This window comes from Crinia signifera, chromosome 6, assembly GCF_055691185.1.
Source record: "Crinia signifera chromosome 6, ASM5569118v1, whole genome shotgun sequence".
In the NCBI taxonomy this organism is placed as follows: Eukaryota; Metazoa; Chordata; class Amphibia; order Anura; family Myobatrachidae; genus Crinia; species Crinia signifera.
The window spans coordinates 127,572,007-127,596,022 of record NC_139222.1 but is presented as its reverse complement, the minus strand read 5'-3'; the positions used below and the strand labels follow the sequence as shown (position 1 = coordinate 127,596,022).

General features: G+C 43.1%; 1 protein-coding gene across 1 annotated transcript in view; it reads left to right on the top strand.

Moving 5' to 3' along the window:
- The window catches only part of NPEPPS (aminopeptidase puromycin sensitive), a 75,908-nt gene extending 62,953 nt beyond the window's left edge, over positions 1-12,955 (top strand). Inside the window, exons 21-23 of the mRNA XM_083147113.1 lie at positions 307-462; positions 550-597; positions 11,795-12,955. Of these exons, the coding sequence (XP_083003239.1) occupies positions 307-462; positions 550-597; positions 11,795-11,947 (357 nt within the window). The 3' untranslated portion in view covers positions 11,948-12,955. The remainder of the gene's footprint in view (positions 1-306; positions 463-549; positions 598-11,794) is intronic.
- Positions 12,956-24,016: the final 11,061 nt, after the last annotated feature.

Below are 24,016 nucleotides of genomic sequence, written 5' to 3'. Positions count from 1 at the left end.
TACTAAACTGTTTTTTCTCTCACAATGTAGTATGCAGTTTTGGGCAAATATATTTTCTAAATAGAAAACGGAGACTAATATAAAATGTAAAATACGTTTGGGGGGAAATTGACTAAGATGGGTGTTCTTTCACATGGGATGTTGCTATGGGCAGCCAATTAGATACTATCTATCTTCTTGAAGGTGCTTCATAAATAAGCTGTAGATTCTGATTGGTTGTGCATAGCAACAACATCCCATGTGAGAGAGAACTCCCATCTTAGTAAATGTTCCCCTTTGACTTTATTGTGGTTGTTTGTTTTCTAGGAAGAGGTACGTCCCCAAGATACAGTATCTGTTATCGGTGGGGTTGCCGGTGCTAGCAAACAAGGCAGAAAATCTGCATGGAACTTTGTAAAGGATAATTGGGAGGAATTGTATAACAGATATCAAGGTGGCTTCCTCATCTCACGACTCATTAAAGTATGAAAAGTTTTAGTTTGCCATTGTACTTTATTGTATTCTGATGGCATTGGATTCATTTAATCCATTTATATTTTTACCTTTTAGCTCTCTGTGGATGGTTTTGCAAGTGAGAAAATGGCTGCAGAAGTCAAGGTATGTAATGGCTATTACTATAGGTTTAGTGGCGAGTTATTTTCTGAAGAAAATTAAGTTCATCACATTCTTAAATATAATATGATTTTCATTTTTTGACATTTCTATTAATAAATACTGTTTGGTTGACAAACTGACTTCTAGATTGTATTTCGGGTCCCGTGTAGTTAGGGTGCCGGACAGTTTCCCGACAGTCATTACCCCGACAGTCAAAACACCCACACTCGGGGTCCCGACGGCCACCGGCTATTCTCCCTCGTGGGGGTCCACGACCCCAATAGAGGGAGAATAGAATAGTTGGCGAGCGTAACGAGCCACCGTGTCCACAGCGTGGCACGTGCAGCGAGCCCGCAAGGGTCTTTGTTGTGCTCGCCATGCTGTCTGAGTCTGGCCAGTCAGGCTAATGACTGTCGGGATCCTGACTGTCGGGACCATATACCACACCCATAGGTTAGGCCAGTTTTTGTTTCATTTATTTTTATATAAACTAAAGCTAAACTGATGCATACATAAATATAATGTGCTAATAAACCGATGTATGCATTAATATAATATGGTATATTGTGCATGTTACAAGATTTTATTTGTCACTTTATCCATTTTTTTTCATCACTTTGTTCATTTTGCAGATTCATTCTTATAGTTTGCTTTATCGCTGTTGGTCTTATTCAACCAGCCACATTATTAACCCCTTCCCGACATTTGACGTACATTTACGTCATGGCCGGGAGGTACTTCCCGACACATGGCATAAATGTACGTCATGAGTTTAAACTGTCACTGCGTCTCGAGACGCAGTGACAGAGGGACGATGTCTGCTGTCCCTGACAGCAGACATGTCCCTGCATGCCCAGGGGGGGCTGCGATGCCGCCCCCCCGTCGGCGATCGCTGTGATTGGCTGTTCAGTGTGAACAGCCATTCACAGCGTTTTCCTGTGTTACCAGCGAATCAGACGCTCGGTAACACAGGTGTCAATCACCGCCGGGCGTCAGGGGGCATGAGGGGGTCATCGGTGACGATGACACCTCACCCCACCCTCACCCCACCTGCCCCCAAGGCTGTGATTGGTCCGTGGGACCCACGGACCAATCACAGCCAAGGCGCGACATTTAAACTGACGGTGACTGCGCTGCAGACGCCATTCCGGTCTGGAATAGCGCGCAGAACGGTCACCGTGCCTGCCTGCCGTGAATACCGACCTGATCCTTGCTAATACTTACCTGATCCTTGCAAATACCTTACCTGATCACCTTATCACTGCTTGTAGCGTGCTGGACGCTTCCTGGATCTGACTTCCTGAGACTTCCTGCTGCTGCTGCAGTGTGATAGAGAGATAGAGATAGAGAGAGAGATAGAGAGAGAGATAGAGAGAGAGATAGAGAGAGAGATAGAGAGAGAGATAGAGAGAGAGAGATAGAGAGAGAGAGATAGAGAGAGAGAGATAGAGAGAGAGAGATAGAGAGAGAGAGATAGAGAGAGAGAGATAGAGAGAGATAGAGAGAGATAGAGAGAGATAGAGAGAGATAGAGAGAGATAGAGAGAGATAGAGAGAGATAGAGAGAGATAGAGAGAGATAGAGAGAGAGAGAGAGAGAGAGAGAGAGAGAGAGATAGAGAGAGATAGAGAGAGATAGAGAGAGACAGAGAGAGATAGAGAGAGATAGAGAGAGACAGAGAGAGCTATATTTTGTGTCTGCTACCCCCCCTTTTTGGGGGTGCAGGGGTTTTCTATATATAAATAACTGTCAGTGCTGCTGCTGCAGTGTCATACAGTGATAGATAGTGATAGATAGTGATAGATAGTGAGAGGTAGAGAGATTTGTGTCTGTTACCCCCCCTTTTTGGGGGTGCAGGGGTTTTATTTTATATATATAACTGTCAGTGCTGCTGCTGCAGTGTCATAGAGTGATAGATAGTGAGAGATAGAGAGATAGAGAGAGATAGTGACAGAGAGTGATAGAGAGTGTATATTTTGTGTCTGCTACCCCCCCTTTTTGGGGGTGCAGTTTTTTTTTATACATATAACTGTCAGTGCTGCTGCTGCAGTGTCCTAGAGTGATAGATAGTGAGAGATAGTGAGAGATAGAGAGAGATAGTGAGAGATAGAGAGAGATAGAGAGAGATAGAGAGAGATAGAGAGAGATAGAGAGAGATAGAGAGAGATAGTGACAGAGAGTGATAGAGAGTGTATATTTTGTGTCTGCTACCCCCCCTTTTGTGCTGATCAGTATATCTGTGCTGATCAGCAACTTTTTGGGGGCGCAGAGGTTTTTTTTTTATATATATACCTGTCAGTTGCTGCCAGTTGCACTGTCAGTTGCACCAAAGGTTGTGCACCTGCTGTCCCTCACTGGTAATCAGTGTCGCATCACTGATCACCTTTTTTTTTTTTGTGAGTGCTGTGGGGTCTTTTTTTAATTTTTTTTTTACACACACTGATTTTGTGGGTGTCCTGTGGCCACTGTGCGCCGATCAGTGACGTACATCACTGATCAGCTTTTTCGGCACAGGGTTGATCAATTTTTTTTTTTTTTTTGATCAGATTCCTGTTGCCTTTGAGCGCTGTTCAGTGACAGACGTTACTGACCAACATCTGTGCTCAATTTTTGGCGCAGGACCTTTTTTTTTTTTTTTTTTTAACCCCTTCAATTTTTTATTTTTAACCCCTTCATTTTTTTTTTTTTTATTGGTATAAAGTATTTTTTTTTTCTGCACCACATACACACTACACACTACACACTACATACCCCCCGGATTGAAATAAAGTTTGTACCCCCCCCTACACTATACACGTGTTGAAACATTTCACTACCAGTAACACAAAAATAAAAATGGCATCCCAAATGTCCTCCCAAATGTCCTCCCAAATGTCCTCCCAGTCATCCAGGAGAATGTATTCAGTGGAGGAGGCATATGCCATGCTTGCCTCTGACTCTGACACAGGCAGTGATGCAAGCGGGGAATTTGAAGGATTCGTCTTAAGCTCCTCTTCCTCCTCTGGTGATGAGGGACCCCCTCAAAGACGCCCCCGTAGATCAGCTGAGATCCCCCCCCCAATAATTGATCTAGTATGGACCCCACCACCAGACAATTTTGAGCCCCAGGTTCCTGAGTTTTTGGCCATGCCAGGAATCCAATTTGATTCCACAGGTCTCAGAGAAATTGACTTTTTCAAATTATTTTTCTCTGATGATTTTATAAATTTAATGGTGGACCAAACTAATTTATATGCCCAGCAGTTTATTGCTCAAAACCCCACGTCATCATTTGCTAGGTGGACCCCTGTAGATGCAGTAGAGATGATGACGTTTTGGGGTCTGGTGTTTCATATGGGCATAGTAAAAAAGCCAGAAATTAGGCAATATTGGAGTACAGATGTTCTGTACAGTACTCCATTTTACCGTATGGCCATGCCCCGGACTCGATTTGAGACAATTCTTAAATTTATACATTACACCGATAATGCACAGTGCCCACCCAGAGATGATCCCACCTTTGACCGGCTATTCAAAGTCAGGCCGGTCATTGATCATTTCAGTGCCAAATTTGAAGAGGTGTACATCCCTGAAAAATTTATTTGTATCGACGAGTCCCTTATACATTTTAAAGGAAGGGTTAAATTCCGCCAGTACCTTCCCAGTAAGAGGGCAAGGTATGGCATAAAAATGTATAAACTGTGTGAAAGCACCTCAGGGTACACCCACAGGTTTAGGGTTTATGAAGGGAAGGATTCAAGAATTCAACCGCCAGAATGCCCCCCCTCCCTCGTAGGTGTTAGTGGGAAAATTGTCTGGGATTTAGTGCACCCCTTCCTGGATAAAGGTTATCACCTCTATGTGGATAACTTTTACACTAGCATCCCCCTGTTTAAGGCCCTTGGTTCAAGAGGTACAGCAGCTTGCGGTACTGTGCGCAAGAACCAAAGAGGCCTCCCAAAAACGCACATTGCCCAAGTAATGAGAAGGGGTGAAAGCAGGGGAATATGCAACGAAAATATGTTGTTGGTCAAATATAAGGACAAGAGGGATGTCCTTATACTGACAACAATTCACGGAGACAGTACCACCTCCGTCCCTGTACGAGGTACCAGTACCCACACCTCAAAACCTAATTGTATCCTGGATTACAATAGGTACATGGGCGGAGTGGATCTTTCAGATCAGGTACTGAAGCCGTACAGTGCCCTGCGGAAAACAAAAATCTGGTACAAGAAGGTGGCCGTGTATATCATCCAGATGGCACTGTATAACGCTTACGTGCTATTCCGTTCTACCGGCCAGAGGGGGACATTTATGCACTTTCAAGAGGAAGTCATAAAGGGCCTAATATTTGGGAACCAGCAGGCAGAGGGCCCCAGTACTTCTAGTACTGGCCCCCGTATTGTACCAGGGCAGCATTTTCCTGATGAAATCCCCTCCACTGGAAAAAAGGGCAGGACACAAAAAAGGTGCAAAGTTTGCTATAAAAAGGGAATAAGAAAGCAAACTATTTTCCAGTGTGACACTTGCCCCGACAAACCCGGCCTATGTATAAAGGAGTGTTTTAAAATATACCACACATCTATGGAATATTAGGTTCATAATTTCACCGTGCTTCGGGGGTCTTGCTAATGCCACATAGCACCCACCATTCATTCCACCAGAATCTGAGCCGCAAAATCCAAAAATCACTCCTTCCCTTCTGAGTCCTGCCATGCACCCAACTGGTATTTTTTGGTCACATGTGAGGCATTGCCGTACTCGGGAGAAATTGGGGCACAGATTTTGGGGTGCTTTGTCTCCTTCATTCCTTGTGAAAATGAAAAATTTTGAGCCAGAACTGCATTTTTGTGTAAAAAAATGTAATTTTTCATGTTCACTGCCCAGTTTTATCAAAATTGGTGAAACCCCTGGGGGTTTGAAATGTACACTATACCCCTAGATGAATTCCCTGAGGGGTGTAGTTTGCAAAATGGGGTCACTTGTGGGGGGGTTCCACTGTATTGGTGCTTTGGGGGTCTTGCTAATGCGACATAGCACCCACCATCATTCCACCAGAATTTGTGCTGCAAAATCCAAATATCACTCCTTCCCTTCTGAGTCCTGCCACTTTTTGGTCACACATGAGTCATTGCCGTACTCGGGAGAAATTGGGGCACAGATTTTGGGGTGCTTTGTCTCCTTCATTCCTTCTGAAAATGAAAAATTTTGAGCCAGAACTGCATTTTTGTGTAAAAAAATGTAATTTTTCATTTTCACTGCCCACTTGTATCAAAATTGGTGAAACCCCTGGGGGTTTGAAATGTACACTATACCCCTAGATGAATTCCCTGAGGGGTGTAGTTTGCAAAATGGGGTGACTTGTGGGGGGGTTCCACTGTATTGGTGCAACATAGCACCCACCATTCATTCCACCAGAATCTGTGCTGCAAAATCCAAAAATCACTCCTTCCCTTCTGAGTCCTGCCATGCACCCAACTGGTATTTTTTGGTCACATGTGAGGCATTGCCGTACTCGGGAGAAATTGGGGCACAGATTTTGGGGTGCTTTTTCTCCTTCATACCTTCTGAAAATGAAAAATTTTGAGCCAGAACTGCATTTTTGTGTAAAAAATGTAATTTTTCATGTTCACTGCCCACTTGTATCAAAATTGGTGAAACCCCTGGGGGTTTGAAATGTACACTATACCCCTAGATGAATTCCCTGAGGGGTGTAGTTTGCAAAATGGGGTCACTTGTGGGGGGGTTCCACTGTATTGGTGCTTGGGGGGTCTTGCTAATGCGACATAGCACCCACCATTCATTCCACCAAAATCTGTGCTGCAAAATCCAAAAATCACTCCTTCCGTTCTGAGTCCTGCCATGCACCCAACTGGTATTTTTTGGTCACATGTGAGGCATTTCCGTACTCGGGAGAAATTGGGGCACAGATTTTGGGGTGCTTTTTCTCCTTCATACCTTCTGAAAATGAAAAATTTTGAGCCAGAACTGCATTTTTGTGTAAAAAAATGTAATTTTTCATTTTCACTGCCCACTTGTATCAAAATTGGTGAAACCCCTGGGGGTTTGAAATGTACACTATACCCCTAGATGAATTCCCTGAGGGGTGTAGTTTGCAAAATGGGGTGACTTGTGGGGGGGTTCCACTGTATTGGTGCAACATAGCACCCACCATTCATTCCACCAGAATCTGTGCTGCAAAATCCAAAAATCACTCCTTCCCTTCTGAGTCCTGCCATGCACCCAACTGGTATTTTTTGGTCACATGTGAGGCATTGCCGTACTCGGGAGAAATTGGGGCACAGATTTTGGGGTGCTTTTTCTCCTTCATACCTTCTGAAAATGAAAAATTTTGAGCCAGAACTGCATTTTTGTGTAAAAAATGTAATTTTTCATGTTCACTGCCCACTTGTATCAAAATTGGTGAAACCCCTGGGGGTTTGAAATGTACACTATACCCCTAGATGAATTCCCTGAGGGGTGTAGTTTGCAAAATGGGGTCACTTGTGGGGGGGTTCCACTGTATTGGTGCTTGGGGGGTCTTGCTAATGCGACATAGCACCCACCATTCATTCCACCAAAATCTGTGCTGCAAAATCCAAAAATCACTCCTTCCGTTCTGAGTCCTGCCATGCACCCAACTGGTATTTTTTGGTCACATGTGAGGCATTTCCGTACTCGGGAGAAATTGGGGCACAGATTTTGGGGTGCTTTTTCTCCTTCATACCTTCTGAAAATGAAAAATTTTGAGCCAGAACTGCATTTTTGTGTAAAAAAATGTAATTTTTCATTTTCACTGCCCACTTGTATCAAAATTGGTGAAACCCCTGGGGGTTTGAAATGTACACTATACCCCTAGATGAATTCCCTGAGGGGTGTAGTTTTCAAAATGGGGTGACTTGTGGGGGGGTTCCACTGTATTGGTGCTTGGGGGGTCTTGCTAATGCGACATAGCACCCACCAAAATTCCACCAGAATCTGAGCCGCAAAATCCAAAAATCACTCCTTCCGTTCTGAGTCCTGCCATGCACCCAACTGGTATTTTTTGGTCACATGTGAGGCATTTCCGTACTCGGGAGAAATTGGGGCACATATTTTGGGGTGCTTTTTCTCCTTCATACCTTCTGAAAATGAAAAATTTTGAGCCAGAACTGCATTTTTGTGTAAAAAAATGTAATTTTTCATTTTCACTGCCCACTTGTATCAAAATTGGTGAAACCCCTGGGGGTTTGAAATGTACACTATACCCCTAGATGAATTCCCTGAGGGGTGTACTTTGCAAAATGGGGTGACTTGTGGGGGGGTTCCACTGTATTGGTGCAACATAGCACCCACCATTCATTCCACCAGAATCTGTGCTGCAAAATCCAAAAATCACTCCTTCCCTTCTGAGTCCTGCCATGCACCCAACTGGTATTTTTTGGTCACATGTGAGGCATTGCCGTACTCGGGAGAAATTGGGGCACAGATTTTGGGGTGCTTTTTCTCCTTCATACCTTCTGAAAATGAAAAATTTTGAGCCAGAACTGCATTTTTGTGTAAAAAAATGTAATTTTTCATTTTCACTGCCCACTTGTATCAAAATTGGTGAAACCCCTGGGGGTTTGAAATGTACACTATACCCCTAGATGAATTCCCTGAGGGGTGTAGTTTTCAAAATGGGGTGACTTGTGGGGGGGTTCCACTGTATTGGTGCTTTGGGGGTCTTGCTAATGCGACATAGCACCCACCAAAATTCCACCAGAATCTGAGCTGCAAAATCCAAAAATCACTCCTTCCCTTCTGAGTCCTGCCATGCACCCAACTGGTATTTTTTGGTCACATGTGAGGCATTGCCGTACTCGGGAGAAATTGGGGCACAGATTTTGGGGTGCTTTGTCTCCTTCATACCTTCTGAAAATGACAAATTTGGAGCCAGAACTGTATTTTTGTGTAAAAAAAATAATTTTTCATTTTCACTGCCCAGTTGTACCACAATTGGTGAAACCCCTGGGGGTTTGAAATGTACACTATACCCCTAGATGAATTCCCTGAGGGGTGTAGTTTGCAAAATGGGGTCACTTGTGGGGGGGTTCCTAACTTTTAGCATCTTATGGTGCCTAGAAACCTACATGGTGCCTAAAAAATAATCTCATAAAAAGGAGGCTCCAAAATCAAGTAGGTGCTCCTTCTATTATGAAGCCTGTGGTTTGGTCACCGTGCACACTAGGGCCACATATAGGATATTTATGAAAACAAAAGAATTGGGGGAATCAATTTTCAGTCACATTTCTCTAGTAAAATGTACTGTGTTCCTTAGAAAAATGTATTAAAATTGCAAATCTGCAAAAAAAAAGAAATTTTGAAATTTCACCTACACTTTGTTTTAATTCCTGTGAAACACCTAAAGGGTTAACAAACTTCCAAAATGCTGTTTTGAATACTGTGAGGGGTGCAGTTTTTGAAATGGCATCATTTATGGGGGTGTCTCACATACAAGTCCCTCAAAGTCACATCAGAACTGAACTGGTCCCTAAAAAAATCAGTGTTTGAAATTTTCTTGAAAATTTGAGAATTTGCTATTCATATTGTAAGCCTCCTAGTGTCCCAAAAAATTAAAAGGAAGTTGAAATAATGATGTCAACATAAAGTAGACATATGGTCTATGTTAGTTATTCACTATTTTGAGTGGTAAGATTATTTGTCTCACAAGCAGAAAATTTAACATTTTGCAAATCGCTAAATTTTCCATTTTTTCACGATATTTTGGTATTTTTCACAAAAAAACAGACTGTATCGACCCAAATTTACCACTAATTTGAAGTACAATGTGTCACGAAAAAACAATCTCAAAATCACTGGGATAAGTAAAAGCAAAAAAAAGTTATCCCCACTTAAGTGAGACATGTCAGATTTGAAAAAAAGGGCTCTGTCAGGAACGCAAAAACTGGCTCTGTCAGGAAGGGGTTAAAAGAGGATATTATCACTTGATGTCTGCTAAGTCTAGAGTAGCAAGTATGGCTAAAACTGGCCATAAACCAGACCATTTTTCCTCCAACTATACAACTAGTTGTTTGGTTGGAAGGAATATCTGGTAATGTATTGGAGCATATGACAATCCATAAGTTTGCAGACAGAAATGGTCAATCAGTCTTTTAATATATTTGATTTTTTTTTTCCATTTATAATGTGACCGCATTGTGAAATCTATTTATGTAGCATTGGATCAGATCCATATGGCCTATTTCATCTGCTTTAGGGTTTGGATTCTAGTGTTAAAGACTCTTGGAGATTAAGCTCAACTTGACTCAAATAATTTAACTTTGGCAGTTGTTAGCTGGCTAGTTCTTTGGCATGATCTTGAACAGCCAGTGTGGACATAAATGTATATTTTATAGGCACTGTCCTTTGATTGGATAGTTTTGTTTGATACTGACCTTGACAGAAGGATTTGTGGCAAGTTATTTTCATTTATCCCATCATCTTTTCTTGCTTAATTATTTATTACCATAAATTTATATAGCGCACATCTATTCCACAGCACTTTACAGATAATATTTGAACTTTCACATTAGTCACTGCCCCAGTGGAGCTTACAATCTTTATTCCCTACCACATGTACATGCACACATTCATTCTAGGGTTAATTTTCTTGGGAGCCAATTAACCTACCAGTATATTTTTGGATTGTGGGAGTAAACCAACACAAGAACTGGGAAAATATACAAACTCTACACAGTAAGGGGCATGGGGGATTAAAACCGATGACCTCAGTGCTGTGAGGCGGTAATGCTAACCATTACACTGTCCGTGCTGCCTATCCTTTTGAACCATTCACCAGGAAACAGTAGTGCAAGATCCTAGCCCTCTTCCACCTGGGTTGGTCAAGCAGTTGCAGGTAGACAAAAGCCCAAAGCTAGGGGCAAATTAGAATGCTAGACGGTTTTTAAGGTCATTCAGCTGTGGTGGAATCCTTAATTGGTGTAGAGCCGCCTCCTTTATATCTGTGGGTTACCAGTGTTTTGGAGCAAGGTTACAGCCTCAGTCTACAAAGTATCCCTGACTACAAAATATATTTTCCACAGGTTTTCTGCAATACAAAATGAAAGCAATAATTGAAACTGGTGGCAAGGGTGACATGGGACAAGAACGACATGGGTTTAGGTTGACACAGCGTTAGTTTGACATGGGTTATGTCGGAAGGTTGACATGTTTTTTTTTTTACAGTTTTTTTGAGCCGCCATGTGCCGACAGGGGGTATTTCATGCACTACCATCCACTAGGGCGTGGTTGGCGAATAAAATAGTGTGCCAAGTGCAGCGAGGCACCGTGCCCGAAGCATTGCGAGTGATGCTAGGGGCTGCGGTTGACTTCAGACTGTGTTGACATTCGGGTCAAAAAACAGTAAAAAAAAAACCAAGTTGAGCTTCTGACCGGTCGACCTAACGCTGTGTCGACCTTGTCCCATGTCAACCTTGCCACCTGTTGATCTTCACCCATGTCAACCTAGGCACCTGTCGACCCAATGGTACCGACCTAATGACTGTTGACCTAAGTGGTGCTGACAATACGATCCACACCCTAGTGATTAGATTTCACCATTCAGATGGCAATATGGAACAAACTGTATAATTTTTTTTATATAAAATCACTCTAACCCAAATGTTTGTAATACTACCCTAACTCTGTGAGGCCGATCGTTAGCCAGTCGAACAGTGCCATGGATATAATCTCCTAAATAATCAAGAGGCACGTAAGAGGAGTTACCTGCCAATGGTGGGCCTTCTGGATTCTGGTTTGGGTGGGTGTCCGTGATCTTCACAGCATTTCTTGGTGGTGGGGAAAATGAGGAGGATTTTCTGGGTCTGTACAATTTACCCAGGGAATGTAATCTGTGCACTCAGAGGGCCTGAGGTCTGAGCAAAACAGAATAAAAGAGCAAGTAACTTTGTACGTGGTAAGCAATGTGGCCATGAAAGCCTCCCATGCAGTACTTAATGAAATACAGAAAAAGTACACTGTTTAAAGTATCTGGTTTGTTTTTTTGCGGTATGCGCAGATCTTATATTTACAAAGGAAGCCTGGGGTGGTCATTATAGCATGGGAGGCTTTCAATAACAGCTAGAGAACTGATGTATATGCTGAGATTTTTGGTGTATATTTTAAAGATTATATTTTATTGGATGATTTATGTATTCTGCTTTTGATGTAATGTTTCTCCTGTTTCTCTTTCACACCAGGCATTCTTCGATGCCCATCCTGCTCCATCTGCAGAGCGCACAGTACAGCAGTGTTGTGAAAATATCTTGCTGAATGCTGCCTGGCTGAAGAGAGATGCTGATGCCATGCATCAGTACCTATTGCTGCGCAAGTCACCTACATCTGCCGTGTGATTGTGTGCAGTCATTCCCATCCGCCTGCTGTCTCACCGCCCCGACAGGCTAGACCCTAGGCCCCCACCATGGGAGACCCTGTACCCATCCTCCTAATTCCTCAAAACCCCTTCCACCAGTGGGAGAGCTTGTGCAAAAACAAAAGCCCCCTGCTCAGTCCCCAATGAACTCCTTAGAGATATTATTCAATTTCTCAGTCAATCTGTACATATGATAGAAGTAGCATCAAGCTGCTAACTGTGAATCTCTCAGTCCCATTGTGAAGGGTATTCTATCTGGGAGTTAACCAGAGGAGAGAGATTTCTGTTGGCTCTGTGAGGTAGAAGTACAAGCCACCAGTGTAGAGGGTTATCCGTAGGTAAGGGGGCCGCAAACAGACAAGTTATCGCGGAGTGTGCATTAGCCAAGGCCATTTATGAAAGGTGACTGGGTTTTAACGGCCCTTTTTTTGTTTACTTTGGTGAGGAGTTTTCCCCCTCATGTTTGATCCTGATACCTCTCGTCTTTTCCTGCATTTAAAACTAACTGTTGGTTGCCTGTTGTCTGTCCTGGCATTTAACCCCTTGTAGAAGAAGTATATAATCGGGGAGGTTTGTGTGTGCTCACACTAATTTCCTGCCCTTACAGTGGCCTGGACCCTTACTCCAATAGTACTGCGAAGGCTTGCACTGTGGCAGTCTGTTTGGTACTGGGGGGGGGGGCTTTAGCCTTCCTGTAACCTTCTGTTCTTACCTATGCTGAAGAAGAGTAAGGTGCAGGGACTGTGCTCATGTTGGTGTTTTCTCCCCTATCTATCCCCTTATCCTGATTAATTTCTAGGTTACCTGGATTCTGGGTTTGTGCAGTCTAATGGCATAGTGGCAGGGCCATGGGCCTTGGTTCTGAGACTTGCTTAACCAAGTCTTTTTCTTTTGTGCTATTGTTTTAAAACACAAAATAAAGAACTTAAAAAAAGGAAATAAAAAAAAAAAACAGTTGGCGTTAATAAAGATAAAATGTGAGTGTTAAGTGTGATATTATTATTATTATTATATTTTTATTGATAAGGCACAAGTGGTACGCAGCACCGTACATGTAGAACACATTAGAACAGTACAAGGTATACAGAACTAGACATAACAGTGAAAGAATATAAAAAACAGAGCACAATTAACAATTCTTAGTACACAATACAGCTGAGATATAGGGATGTGAGTTAGAATAGATGCAGGTAGAGAGCTGTAGTTGAAATGCAAGAAGGGTGCTGTGAGAACAGGAGGAAAGAGGACCCTGCTCTAAGGAGGAACAATCTAGAAGGAAGAGGAGACAGACCGGTGACGACGTGAGGTGCAGGTTAAGGAGATATGAGGCAAGAAGTGAGCCTGACAGTGAGGGTCAGGACATGAGGCAGCAGGTAGAGAGAATGGACAAAGTAGTCCTCTCCCCCCTCCACCTGCACCTTTTGACCCCTAGCAGCCCTGCACTGTGGTCCATGCCACAACACACCTTGCTCAGTCTAGGGCAGGCATTCCCAACCACGGTCCTCAAGGCACACCAACAGTGCAGGTTTTGTAGATATCCAGGTTTCAGCACAGGTGACTTAATTAGTATCTGAGGGATTCAGATTAAACCATCGGTGCTGAAGCCTGGATATCACTAAAACCTGCACTGTTGGTGTGCCTTGAGGAACGTGGTTGGGAATGCCTGGTCTAGGGGGAAGAAAGCATGCAGAGTGAAAAGGTATACCACAGGATTGAGGAACCATGGCTCTGGTACAACAGTGTAGTTCAGAAAGATAAGTACAGAGTTAGTGTAGGTAGTGTGAGAAGCAGGTGTAGAGGGACATAAACAGTGCATAGAGAACTGATGTGGAATCTGGCACACTTAAATTGATACAGAGAAAATATGACTTGTTATATTAGGGTGAACAGAAAGTACTGGCTATGAGCATAGGTCTTAGAAACCTGCTGGCTGGGAGCTCAGTGAGGGTGGTCCAAGCTGTGCGTTCAGTATGTTTTGAAAGTGGTGAAGTCCTTAGCTCACTGTTGTATGTTGATAGCAGTCTGTTTTGGGTAATATTAGAAGGTAGATGGGTGTCCTCCTGCCCTCTCCAATATTCTTATTAATATTTCCGCACACTTTACACCACACACTGAGCTGCACACAACCCAGCCATCCAGATTCAGATTAAATAGAAGTATCTCAGACCTGTGTCTGGGCCTTAATTGATAGCAGGAAACCTTTTGCTGTGGGTGGGGCTAAGTGTGAATAGGGAAAGTCCAATACACCCCCCACTAATACAATGGGGGGTATTCAATACTGCAGCGAGCGGGCGGCGAGGGGGTTAAACAGCGAGGATTGCAGAAAACCAGCGATCCTCGCTGTTTAACCCCCGCGCCGGCCGCTCGCTCTATTCAAAGTTCTGGGGAAATCCTCGCCGTCACAGGATGGCGAGAATTCCCCAAAACAGCGAGACCTGCGGCTACTGCAGAAAACTCGCTGTTTTTAGCCGCGAGTCTCGCTGCTTCTGGAGCAGCATCCGCCAATTCTCCCTCGCTCAAAAAACGAAGCGAGGGGGAATTGGCGTATGCGGAGGGTGTGTTGAATACTGTCAGGGTGAGTGGTGACAGCGAGCAGGAAGCCCTGCTCGCTGTCACCACTCGCAAACAGCATTGAATACCTGCCATTGTCTTTTACTGCCCAAATACAGACTAAACAATTACAAATGTATGTTTTTCAGTATCCAATTTACCAGCAGGCTTTTGTTACAGCAGATAAAATCCCTATGCAGGGTTCTTGTCATTCTGTAGTAATATAAACCCTTTTTCCTTGTAATTGACCATTATGACCACTTGATTATTTTGTGCTTTTTTATTTTTTTTTTAAATGTATTTTTAAACCACTTCTAAATTGTTTTACTTATGTTTAATAACTGCTTCAGCAAAACTTAAGGCCCATACACACTGGGCGACTTTGAGCTGAAAGCCTCTCAAAACAGCCTGTTTGAGTGGCTTTCAGCTCAAAGCCGCCCAGTGTGTATGCCCCAGCGATGAGCTCTTCTGCGCGCTCCCGCAACATCGCTGGGAAAGCTGCTCATTGGCTGGTAATACCAGCAGATGAATGGCTTTGAGGATAGCTTTGCATAGTACTGCACTATGCAAAGCCGTCCTGTCCCCTCCGTCGGCGCCGAGCAGGAGGAAAGCCGCCCAGTGTGTATGGACCTTTAGAAATCTAGTTAATACACCTTGGTCCATGCATTCAACATTATTTATGCCAATAAGGTACTATACAAACCATTACACTTATTAAAAGCATTAGGACACTGGTTCTGATGGTTGTTCATACTGTACATGTTGTCACTTACATAGAATATATTGGTCTGGTTCAGAGATGCAGTGCCTTTAGCCCTGACATAGGCACCTGATGGCGTGCTTAGCAATGCTCTTCTTTGTAACATGGGACTACCACTGCCTAGTGACACTTCTATCTGCATGGGCATATTCTTAGTGTATGGAAATAACCTTCTTGCAGTTATGCTTTTCCTGTAACTGTACATATTATCTTATTAGCATATTATTCTAGCCCTCTTCTAATGTTTATAATCTTATAATGTGGCTGCATAGCAAACAAAATAATTGACACTCCTTGCTCTAGAGCAGGCATTCCCAACCACGGTTCTCAAGGCACATCAACAGTACAGGTTTTAGTGATATCCAGGCTTTAGCACAGGTGACTTAATTAGTACCTGAGTGATTCTGATTAAACCATCTGTGCAGAAGCCTGGATATCACTAAAACCTGCACTGTTGGTGTGCCTTGAGGACCGTGGTTGGGAAAGCCTGCTCTAGAGGATCCAGCATTGTATCCTAAACTGTCAAATACTACAGACTCGAACACTGGTAAGTGTACATAGCAATGGAAATGTGTTGGAGAACCGGCGCTACTTATTGCTGCAAATCACCACAACACAACAGCGCTAAAAACACTGCCAAATATGTAACGTGACTAGAGTGAGTGATAACTTGCGCAAAATGTCCAACTCCACATTCAGTTTTTTCAAAATAGAGGATATTCTCGATGTTTATCAATTTCTCCCAACGGCAAATGTTACATGTGGAAAAAAATAAATGAATAAAATGCCACAATCAACCCAGCACTTGCAATCTACTTCTTCCAATATATGTACAGGGAAAAAAGTGGGTGATTTTGAAATGTGCAAAAGAGTGCTTACACATATCTTACGTGAGACATGGTGTATTCAAAAACCATAAAAGTATCTTTAGGTCACTCCCCTCACCAAGTGTAGAGGGATTTAAATAAGGATAGTTGATGCTCATACTTTTGCTTACATATATATCGCTTGATGACACTCGCATCAAGGTATCTTCCTTGTGTGTTTGTATCCTCAAATCTCCATATATTTCATGCATGTATCATATGGAAAAGGAGAGAAAACACTCCCATAGTGCATTAAAAAATATATTTAATAAAATCACAAAACACACAGTAAAAATATAAATGAGGATAACCTCATACCAGATCCTGAGGTAAGGATGTCCGAAAACAGTCAGAAAGAAAGATGGAACCCAGAAGTCGTGGATCCGTACTTTCCGGATATTTTGGTGGCGCCATCCCTTTTTTTTTTCCCTCTAAAATCCTAATATAACCGATTGTAATGTATTTTATTATTCTTCTCATTAAACTTCTAGTACTTCTGTACTATCTGGGCTCCCATGTTAAATGCACCCCATTTTTTCATACCCCCACTATCCAACTACGCATGGAGTTGATTTTATATAGTGTGGCGAGCGCAGCAGGAGCCCAGATATTACATAAGTACCAAACTTCTCATTATTTTATTATTCTTCTCGCTTTGCTCGACTTGAGCTCTGCAGTAGGGGTTCAATGTCCCGGCCGCCGAGCGGTGAGAAAGGGGTGTGGCCACTAGTTGAGGGTGGAAATAGTCGAGCTCCGGCCGGGAGCTCGCCTATTTCCGGCTTGGAGCTCGCCTATTTCCGGCTTTTCTCGGCAGAAAATGACACTTCCGGGGATGACGCAGCAGTGTCTCCTGGTTACTAGGCACTCACAAGCTTCTGATTTACAGATAGCATAGAACTCATACACACCCTAAGGCAGGACTTCCGCTACAGGGGGATAAAAGAAGTAAGCTGATAGAACAGACTCCACCTTGAAAAAGACATCAGCCGACATCGAAACATGTTGGAGGAGTTGAGGTAATCCAAACTACTGGAGCAAGGGAAGGTGTCCATATTCGGCTTTTAAGACCACCCGGGTTCCATCTTTCTTTCTGGCTTTTTTCGGACATCCTTTCCCGAGCATCTGGTATGAAGTTATCCTCATTTACATTTTTACTGTGTGTTTTGTGATTTTATTAAATATATTTTATAATCCACTATGGGAGTGTTTTCCCTCCTTTTCCATATGATACATGCATGAAATATATGGAGATTTGAGGATACAAACACACAAGAAAGATACCTTGATGCGAGTATCATCAAGCAATATATATGTAAGCAAAAGTGTGAGCATCAACTATCCTTATTTAAATCCCTCTACACGTGGTGAGGGGCGTGACATAAAGAGACCTTTATGGGTTTGAATACACCATTTAGGGGGGGGATTTCAACACAATTGCGCTGCTGGGTATAGTAAATTAAGAACTCCAAGTCAAGTATGGGTATGACCAGAAAGGAATGAGACTGGACACGCTTGTAGAAATTAATATTTTATAAATGTAAAAATTTATTCAACCACATATACATATACAATAACACTAAAATATATATAAAAGCATATTAGGAATAAATCTTGAATAGTGAGGTGTCTCCAAGGTGGGGTAGATTCCCAATAATAGGGTTTAACTCAGTTCCGAAGAGATAGATAAAGCGCTATATTATACAGTCATGAATTATGGATGCCCGATTAGCATGTAGACAAACATGCACTAGGTGGTAAGGCAGTTCTTATTTGTAAAATAGGATAATTTTTCTCACCCAGATGATTGTAGGTAACGGGGAGCCAAATAGGTGTTTGTTTAGCTCAACCCAGGTATCCCTCCAGGAGGCAGGGACAAGACCGGAGAACGCTGTATGTAAAGCGGCTGTAGTGATTGCGCTCAGTAGCGCTCCGTGGCGTTAGTAGCCTGTGGCCCCTTGTAAGATGATCCGGGGGACTTAACACGGTCACAGCTTGTGTTTGCAGATGCTCGTCGGAGCTGTTTAGGACGGTAGCTGAGTTGGCAATCTGCCGGTGGCCGCGTGAGACGCCGGCTTTGAATTAGCGGCAAACGCTGGGAGTCAGCTGTGCGCTGTGCGGCTGGAGACTGGGTCGGAAGTGAAGCCTTGGAGACACGTCTGTATTGCGTCAACGCGTTTCGTACCCTCACAGGACGGGAACTTTTTCAAGACAAGTACTGACCCACTGTGTGGGAGCTTTATTTAAAGGGCTAATTCGATCAGAAACAATCATTAAATTAAATACAAAACTTAGAAAACTTAAAAAACAAGCGCGTCCAGAATGATACAATATAATATTGTCTATACATCACAATATTCTCCGTTAAGGGAGTAATTAACAAGTGTCATTTATCATCAGGAAAATCTTCTTTTAGCATATAAGAGAGTTACTCTCTTATATGCTAAAAGAAGATTTTCCTGATGATAAATGACACTTGTTAATTACTCCCTTAACGGAGAATATTGTGATGTATAGACAATATTATATTGTATCATTCTGGACGCGCTTGTTTTTTAAGTTTTCTAAGTTTTGTATTTAATTTAATGATTGTTTCTGATCGAATTAGCCCTTTAAATAAAGCTCCCACACAGTGGGTCAGTACTTGTCTTGAAAAAGTTCCCGTCCTGTGAGGGTACGAAACGCGTTGACGCAATACAGACGTGTCTCCAAGGCTTCACTTCCGACCCAGTCTCCAGCCGCACAGCGCACAGCTGACTCCCAGCGTTTGCCGCTAATTCAAAGCCGGCGTCTCACGCGGCCACCGGCAGATTGCCAACTCAGCTACCGTCCTAAACAGCTCCGACGAGCATCTGCAAACACAAGCTGTGACCGTGTTAAGTCCCCCGGATCATCTTACAAGGGGCCACAGGCTACTAACGCCACGGAGCGCTACTGAGCGCAATCACTACAGCCGCTTTACATACAGCGTTCTCCGGTCTTGTCCCTGCCTCCTGGAGGGATACCTGGGTTGAGCTAAACAAACACCTATTTGGCTCCCCGTTACCTACAATCATCTGGGTGAGAAAAATTATCCTATTTTACAAATAAGAACTGCCTTACCACCTAGTGCATGTTTGTCTACATGCTAATCGGGCATCCATAATTCATGACTGTATAATATAGCGCTTTATCTATCTCTTCGGAACTGAGTTAAACCCTATTATTGGGAATCTACCCCACCTTGGAGACACCTCACTATTCAAGATTTATTCCTAATATGCTTTTATATATATTTTAGTGTTATTGTATATGTATATGTGGTTGAATAATTTTTTACATTTATAAAATATTAATTTCTACAAGCGTGTCCAGTCTCATTCCTTTCTGGTCATACCCATACTTGACTTGGAGTTCTTAATTTACTATACCCAGCAGCGCAATTGTGTTGAAATCCCCCCCCTAAGTTTTGTCTATATATGAGCCTAGCGAGCTCATTTAACACGTGCAGCAGCTGGTTTTTTGCGTAATAGGTGTATAAAATATAGCACCATTATATCTATTTTTATTGGAGCGCCAGGCAAGTGAATTAGTGGTTACCTTTTGGTACCCCTCCTAATTCACAACCCTCGTCCTTTTGAATACACCATGTCTCATGTAAGATATGTGTAAGCACTCTTTTGCACATTTCAAAATCACCCACTTTTTTCCCTGTACATATATTAGAAGTAGATTGCAAGAGCTGGGTTAATTGTTGCATTTTATTAATTTCTTTTTTCCACATGTAACATTGTTGGGAGAAATTGATAAACATTGAGGACATCCACTATTTTGAAAAAACTGAACGTGGAGTTGGACATTTTGTGCAAATTATCACTCGCTCATTTTTCTAGTCACTGGTAGGTGGCTAGCAGCCCATACACGCCCCGATGCGGGCGTGCGTTGTGGGCTTCAATAGCACGGATCACATTGCATTGCATGTGCATCCGTTGTACATGCAATGCGATGCAATTTGATGAAACTGAAGTACAAAAAGTATGTGCAAGCACATACTTTTTGTACTGTACGATGAGGTGCCGCGGGAGCGCGCACCTCAAAGCACAGAACGGACAGCCCGGCATCGCAGTGTGTATGGGCTGCTTACAACCTGTAGGGCTGGGGTAGCCAACCCTAGTCCTCGAGAGCTACCAACAGTGCATGTTTTGCAGGTCTCCTCACAGAATCACAAGTGAGCTAATTAGCTCCATCTGGGTATCTTTTAAAATGTGTCAGTGATTAATGAGTGCAGCTGTGCAGCAGCTAGGTTGTCTGGAAAATGTGAACTGTTGGTAGCTCTCGAGGGCTAGGGTTGGCTACCACTGCTGTAGGGTGTGGTATGCTGGCCCAGCAGTTGGGATTATGACAGTCGTCATACCGACATCGGAATCCCGACTGCCGGTGTTTCAAAAGGGAAGGCAATTGCAAAGAAACCCCCTAGAGGCTCAGTGGCTCTATTTTCCCTCTAGGGCAGGGCTGGGCAATTGCGGCCCTCCAGATGTTGAGGAACTACATATCCCAGGATGCTTTGCATTATTTTTGCTATGTGGCCATGCTGAAACTGATGCAAGGCATGCTGGGATGTGTAGTTCCTCAACATCTGGAGGGCCGCAACTGCCCAGCCCTGCTAGGGGGTTATGGATTCCACAAGGGAGAATAGTCCCTGTCAGTTGGCGTCACGACTGTTGGGTATTTTTAACAGGATTCCGATGTCTGTATACTTACTGTCTGAATCCTGACTGTTGAGACTTCATCCAGCATCCAACCTGTAATACTATAGGTTATATAAACCTTTTCCTAAAGTTACAATTATAAACTTTTCCCCCTTGCCAGCTATGGTTCACAGGGGTGGACAACTTTCCATAGCAGGACAAGCTGTCCAGCCCGTTGATCATCTGCTGGTAATACAAGCGATGGTGGCTGCCCCGTACATACGTACAAAAGCCGTGGCTTTTGAGCTGAAAGCAACTCAAATGGTAAAACGATCTGCCTTCAGCTCAAAATCGCACAATGTGTTTATCACCATGTTTCATAACAGCCCTTTGTTTTACCAAAGCCCCTAGGGAATGATCACTTTGTTATATAATATAGTGATATAAAAACTTGCTATGAACTCCTAGGTTTGTTATAGGGAATGGCAATATATACATCTCAAAAAGAAGCTGCATGTGTTTGACTCCCCTGTTCCCCTATTTATGCCAAACTGATTATACCAATGCCCAAAGTCAGGGTTTCACAGTCTTTGTCCTCTGGGTCACCTATCAATCCAATTTAATAGTATACATGCTTGAGTACAGATGGTAAAATCAAACTGACTGAAATACTAATTACTACAATTAGGGAGGTTTAAAATCGCTGCCGCTATTTCGGATGGTGAAAATAGCGGTGGGTACCTATTTAATGCTGTCTTTACCAAAAGCATTGAAGGTGCAGATCGAAAGAACAGGCCCGACTTTAAACGCGGTCAGCATGTACAGTACATAAGTTAATTTTTGTGCTTTTTTATTTATTATTTGTGCCATAAAAGAACAGACTCAGGGCCAGATGTATCAAGCTTCAAAAGTGATAAAATGAAAAGCGATAAACAACCAGCCAATCGGCTCCTACTGTATATGTAATTTTTCAAATCCAGCCTGTGTCATGGAAGCTTGATCCATCTGTCCTTAATTCCTTCCATATATGTGGGGGAAAAAAACACGACTCCTTTATAGGAGTTGACTTGCTTAATGAAAGACCGACTTATCCATATACTTAGTTCTTTGTATGGTCTCCGCTATACCTGTGTTTTAGTACACAAGTGATATGCTGTGTAATCACTGCTGAGGGAATGCCAAAACTTTAAGGACAAGCAGTTCATGAGCACCCCTGTTTCTACAGTATTGCTTAGACCTGCACACAAAATCCCCCTTTTTTTTTTTTTAAGTGCATCCCAATACAGTACAAGTACCTTGTGATTTGCTTTGGAATGACAGCTGTTTGCCCTGAGATGGCCCTTCTTGCGGCTGTCTATTATTGCTCCCACCCAAATCCTTATTAACAGCACATGTTACAGGAAACTGTAAGGGCCCTTTCACACACCAGTTTTGACCGTCCGGAAAAAAAAGTATTCATAATCTGTCCGTTGTTTAGCCGGTTGTCAGTGCCTTTCGGATGCATCGGTTTTAAACAAGCTTTCTTTCAAAATGAAAGTGATAATGGAGTTGTAGGCGGTTCATGTGTGAAAGGACTATAATAAACACTAGCTTTTAACGGAGTTGCGGGGATAGCATGGACATGGCTCGACAGCCGGGCAAATCGGAGGATATTTCTGGCTGTAACCTTGCACCCGGGCCATGTCCGTGCAGTGTGAAAGCTACTGAAGTAAGTGTGTCCTTTCACACTGCACGGACACGGCTCAGCTGCTGGGTTACAGCCAGAAATATCCACTGATTTGCCTGGCTGCTGGCCAGTGACTGTGCCGTCCCTGCAAATCGGTGTAAAACTAGTGTTTATGAGTCCTTTCACACACACAAACTGCCTACAACTCCATTATCACTTTCATTTTGAAAGAAAGCTCGTTTAAAAATATCTGCAAACCGATGCATCTGAAAGGCACTGAAAACCAACCGATGTCATGGAGTGTAATCACTAAGGTTACCCAGTGTATCTTGGTAAGACAGGGCTCATAACGAAGCCAACAAGTGTGGTAGAATTTCTGCTATCTTGTTAAGGTTGCCTTTGATGTAAACTGTCTTCTTTGGGTGTATCCTTCTTTATTATACTTTGGAATGCTACCACTACATACTTGCCGACTTTGTAAAACTCCTCTCGGGGAGAAGCCCGGAGAGGAGTGAAAGGGGGGCGGGGTGAGACTGATGTCACCAAGCCCCGCCCCCATGACTGGCAGCAGCATCAATTTATGGGTCCATGGATGGGGGAGGGGCTAAAATGACACGAATCGCATCATTTTAGCCCTGCCCCCTCCCTGCGAAAATTCAGAGTTTATTACTGTGGGGGAGCCGGGGCTCCTGCTAAAATGCGGGAGACTTGCCCACCTTCCCGGGGGGGCCGAACCGATTTGCGGGACCCTCACGGCCATTCTGGGAGGGTAGGCAAGTATTTACCACTGTCTGGTGCAACCTGGTAACCTCACTACCAGAAATATTAATTTGCATATCATACAATGAAAGAGGCATTACCAAGGGGTTATAGTCACATCCCAATTCCAGGGTTTTAACTCTACAAGGCACTGACTACCACAATATCCATCCATTGTCACACTACCATCATCGTTGTCACAGTAAAAGTTCTCAGAGATATGTATATACAAAGTTTAAAATGGAAAGAGTCACCAAACAGAGCCTACCTACCTCCCAGGCAACCTTAACATGTCATCAAGTATTTCACCACCACGTTTGTTGACATTATTAGGAGTTTGGTCTCCCAAATATAAATATATCCTCATACATTTCTGCTGCACTCTTGCTGCACAGCCATTCTTGGCACACCAGGTCATGCAAGGCTCTGAAACAGATTTTGCGAGTTTTTTTTTTGCTGAAAAATGATTGTATATCTTTGTGTGACTGAGTGGTAGATTTATGAAGCAGTGATAAGGGAGGAGAAGGAAACCAGATGAGAAGTGGCCCATGGCAACCAGTCAGCACTAAAGTAATGTCTATAATTTGCATAATATAAAATTGTACAGAGCAGCTGATTGGTTGTCATGGGTCACTTCTCCCTTACCACTGCTTCATGCATCTACCCCTAGGTCTCTTAGTCTAAATGAAGGGCAATGATGCAGTTGCTGTGCAATCACCAAAAACACCCAGACTCCACAAAGGTTGCTGTAGGATTAGGGAAAAAAAGGATCAGTCTGTTACCT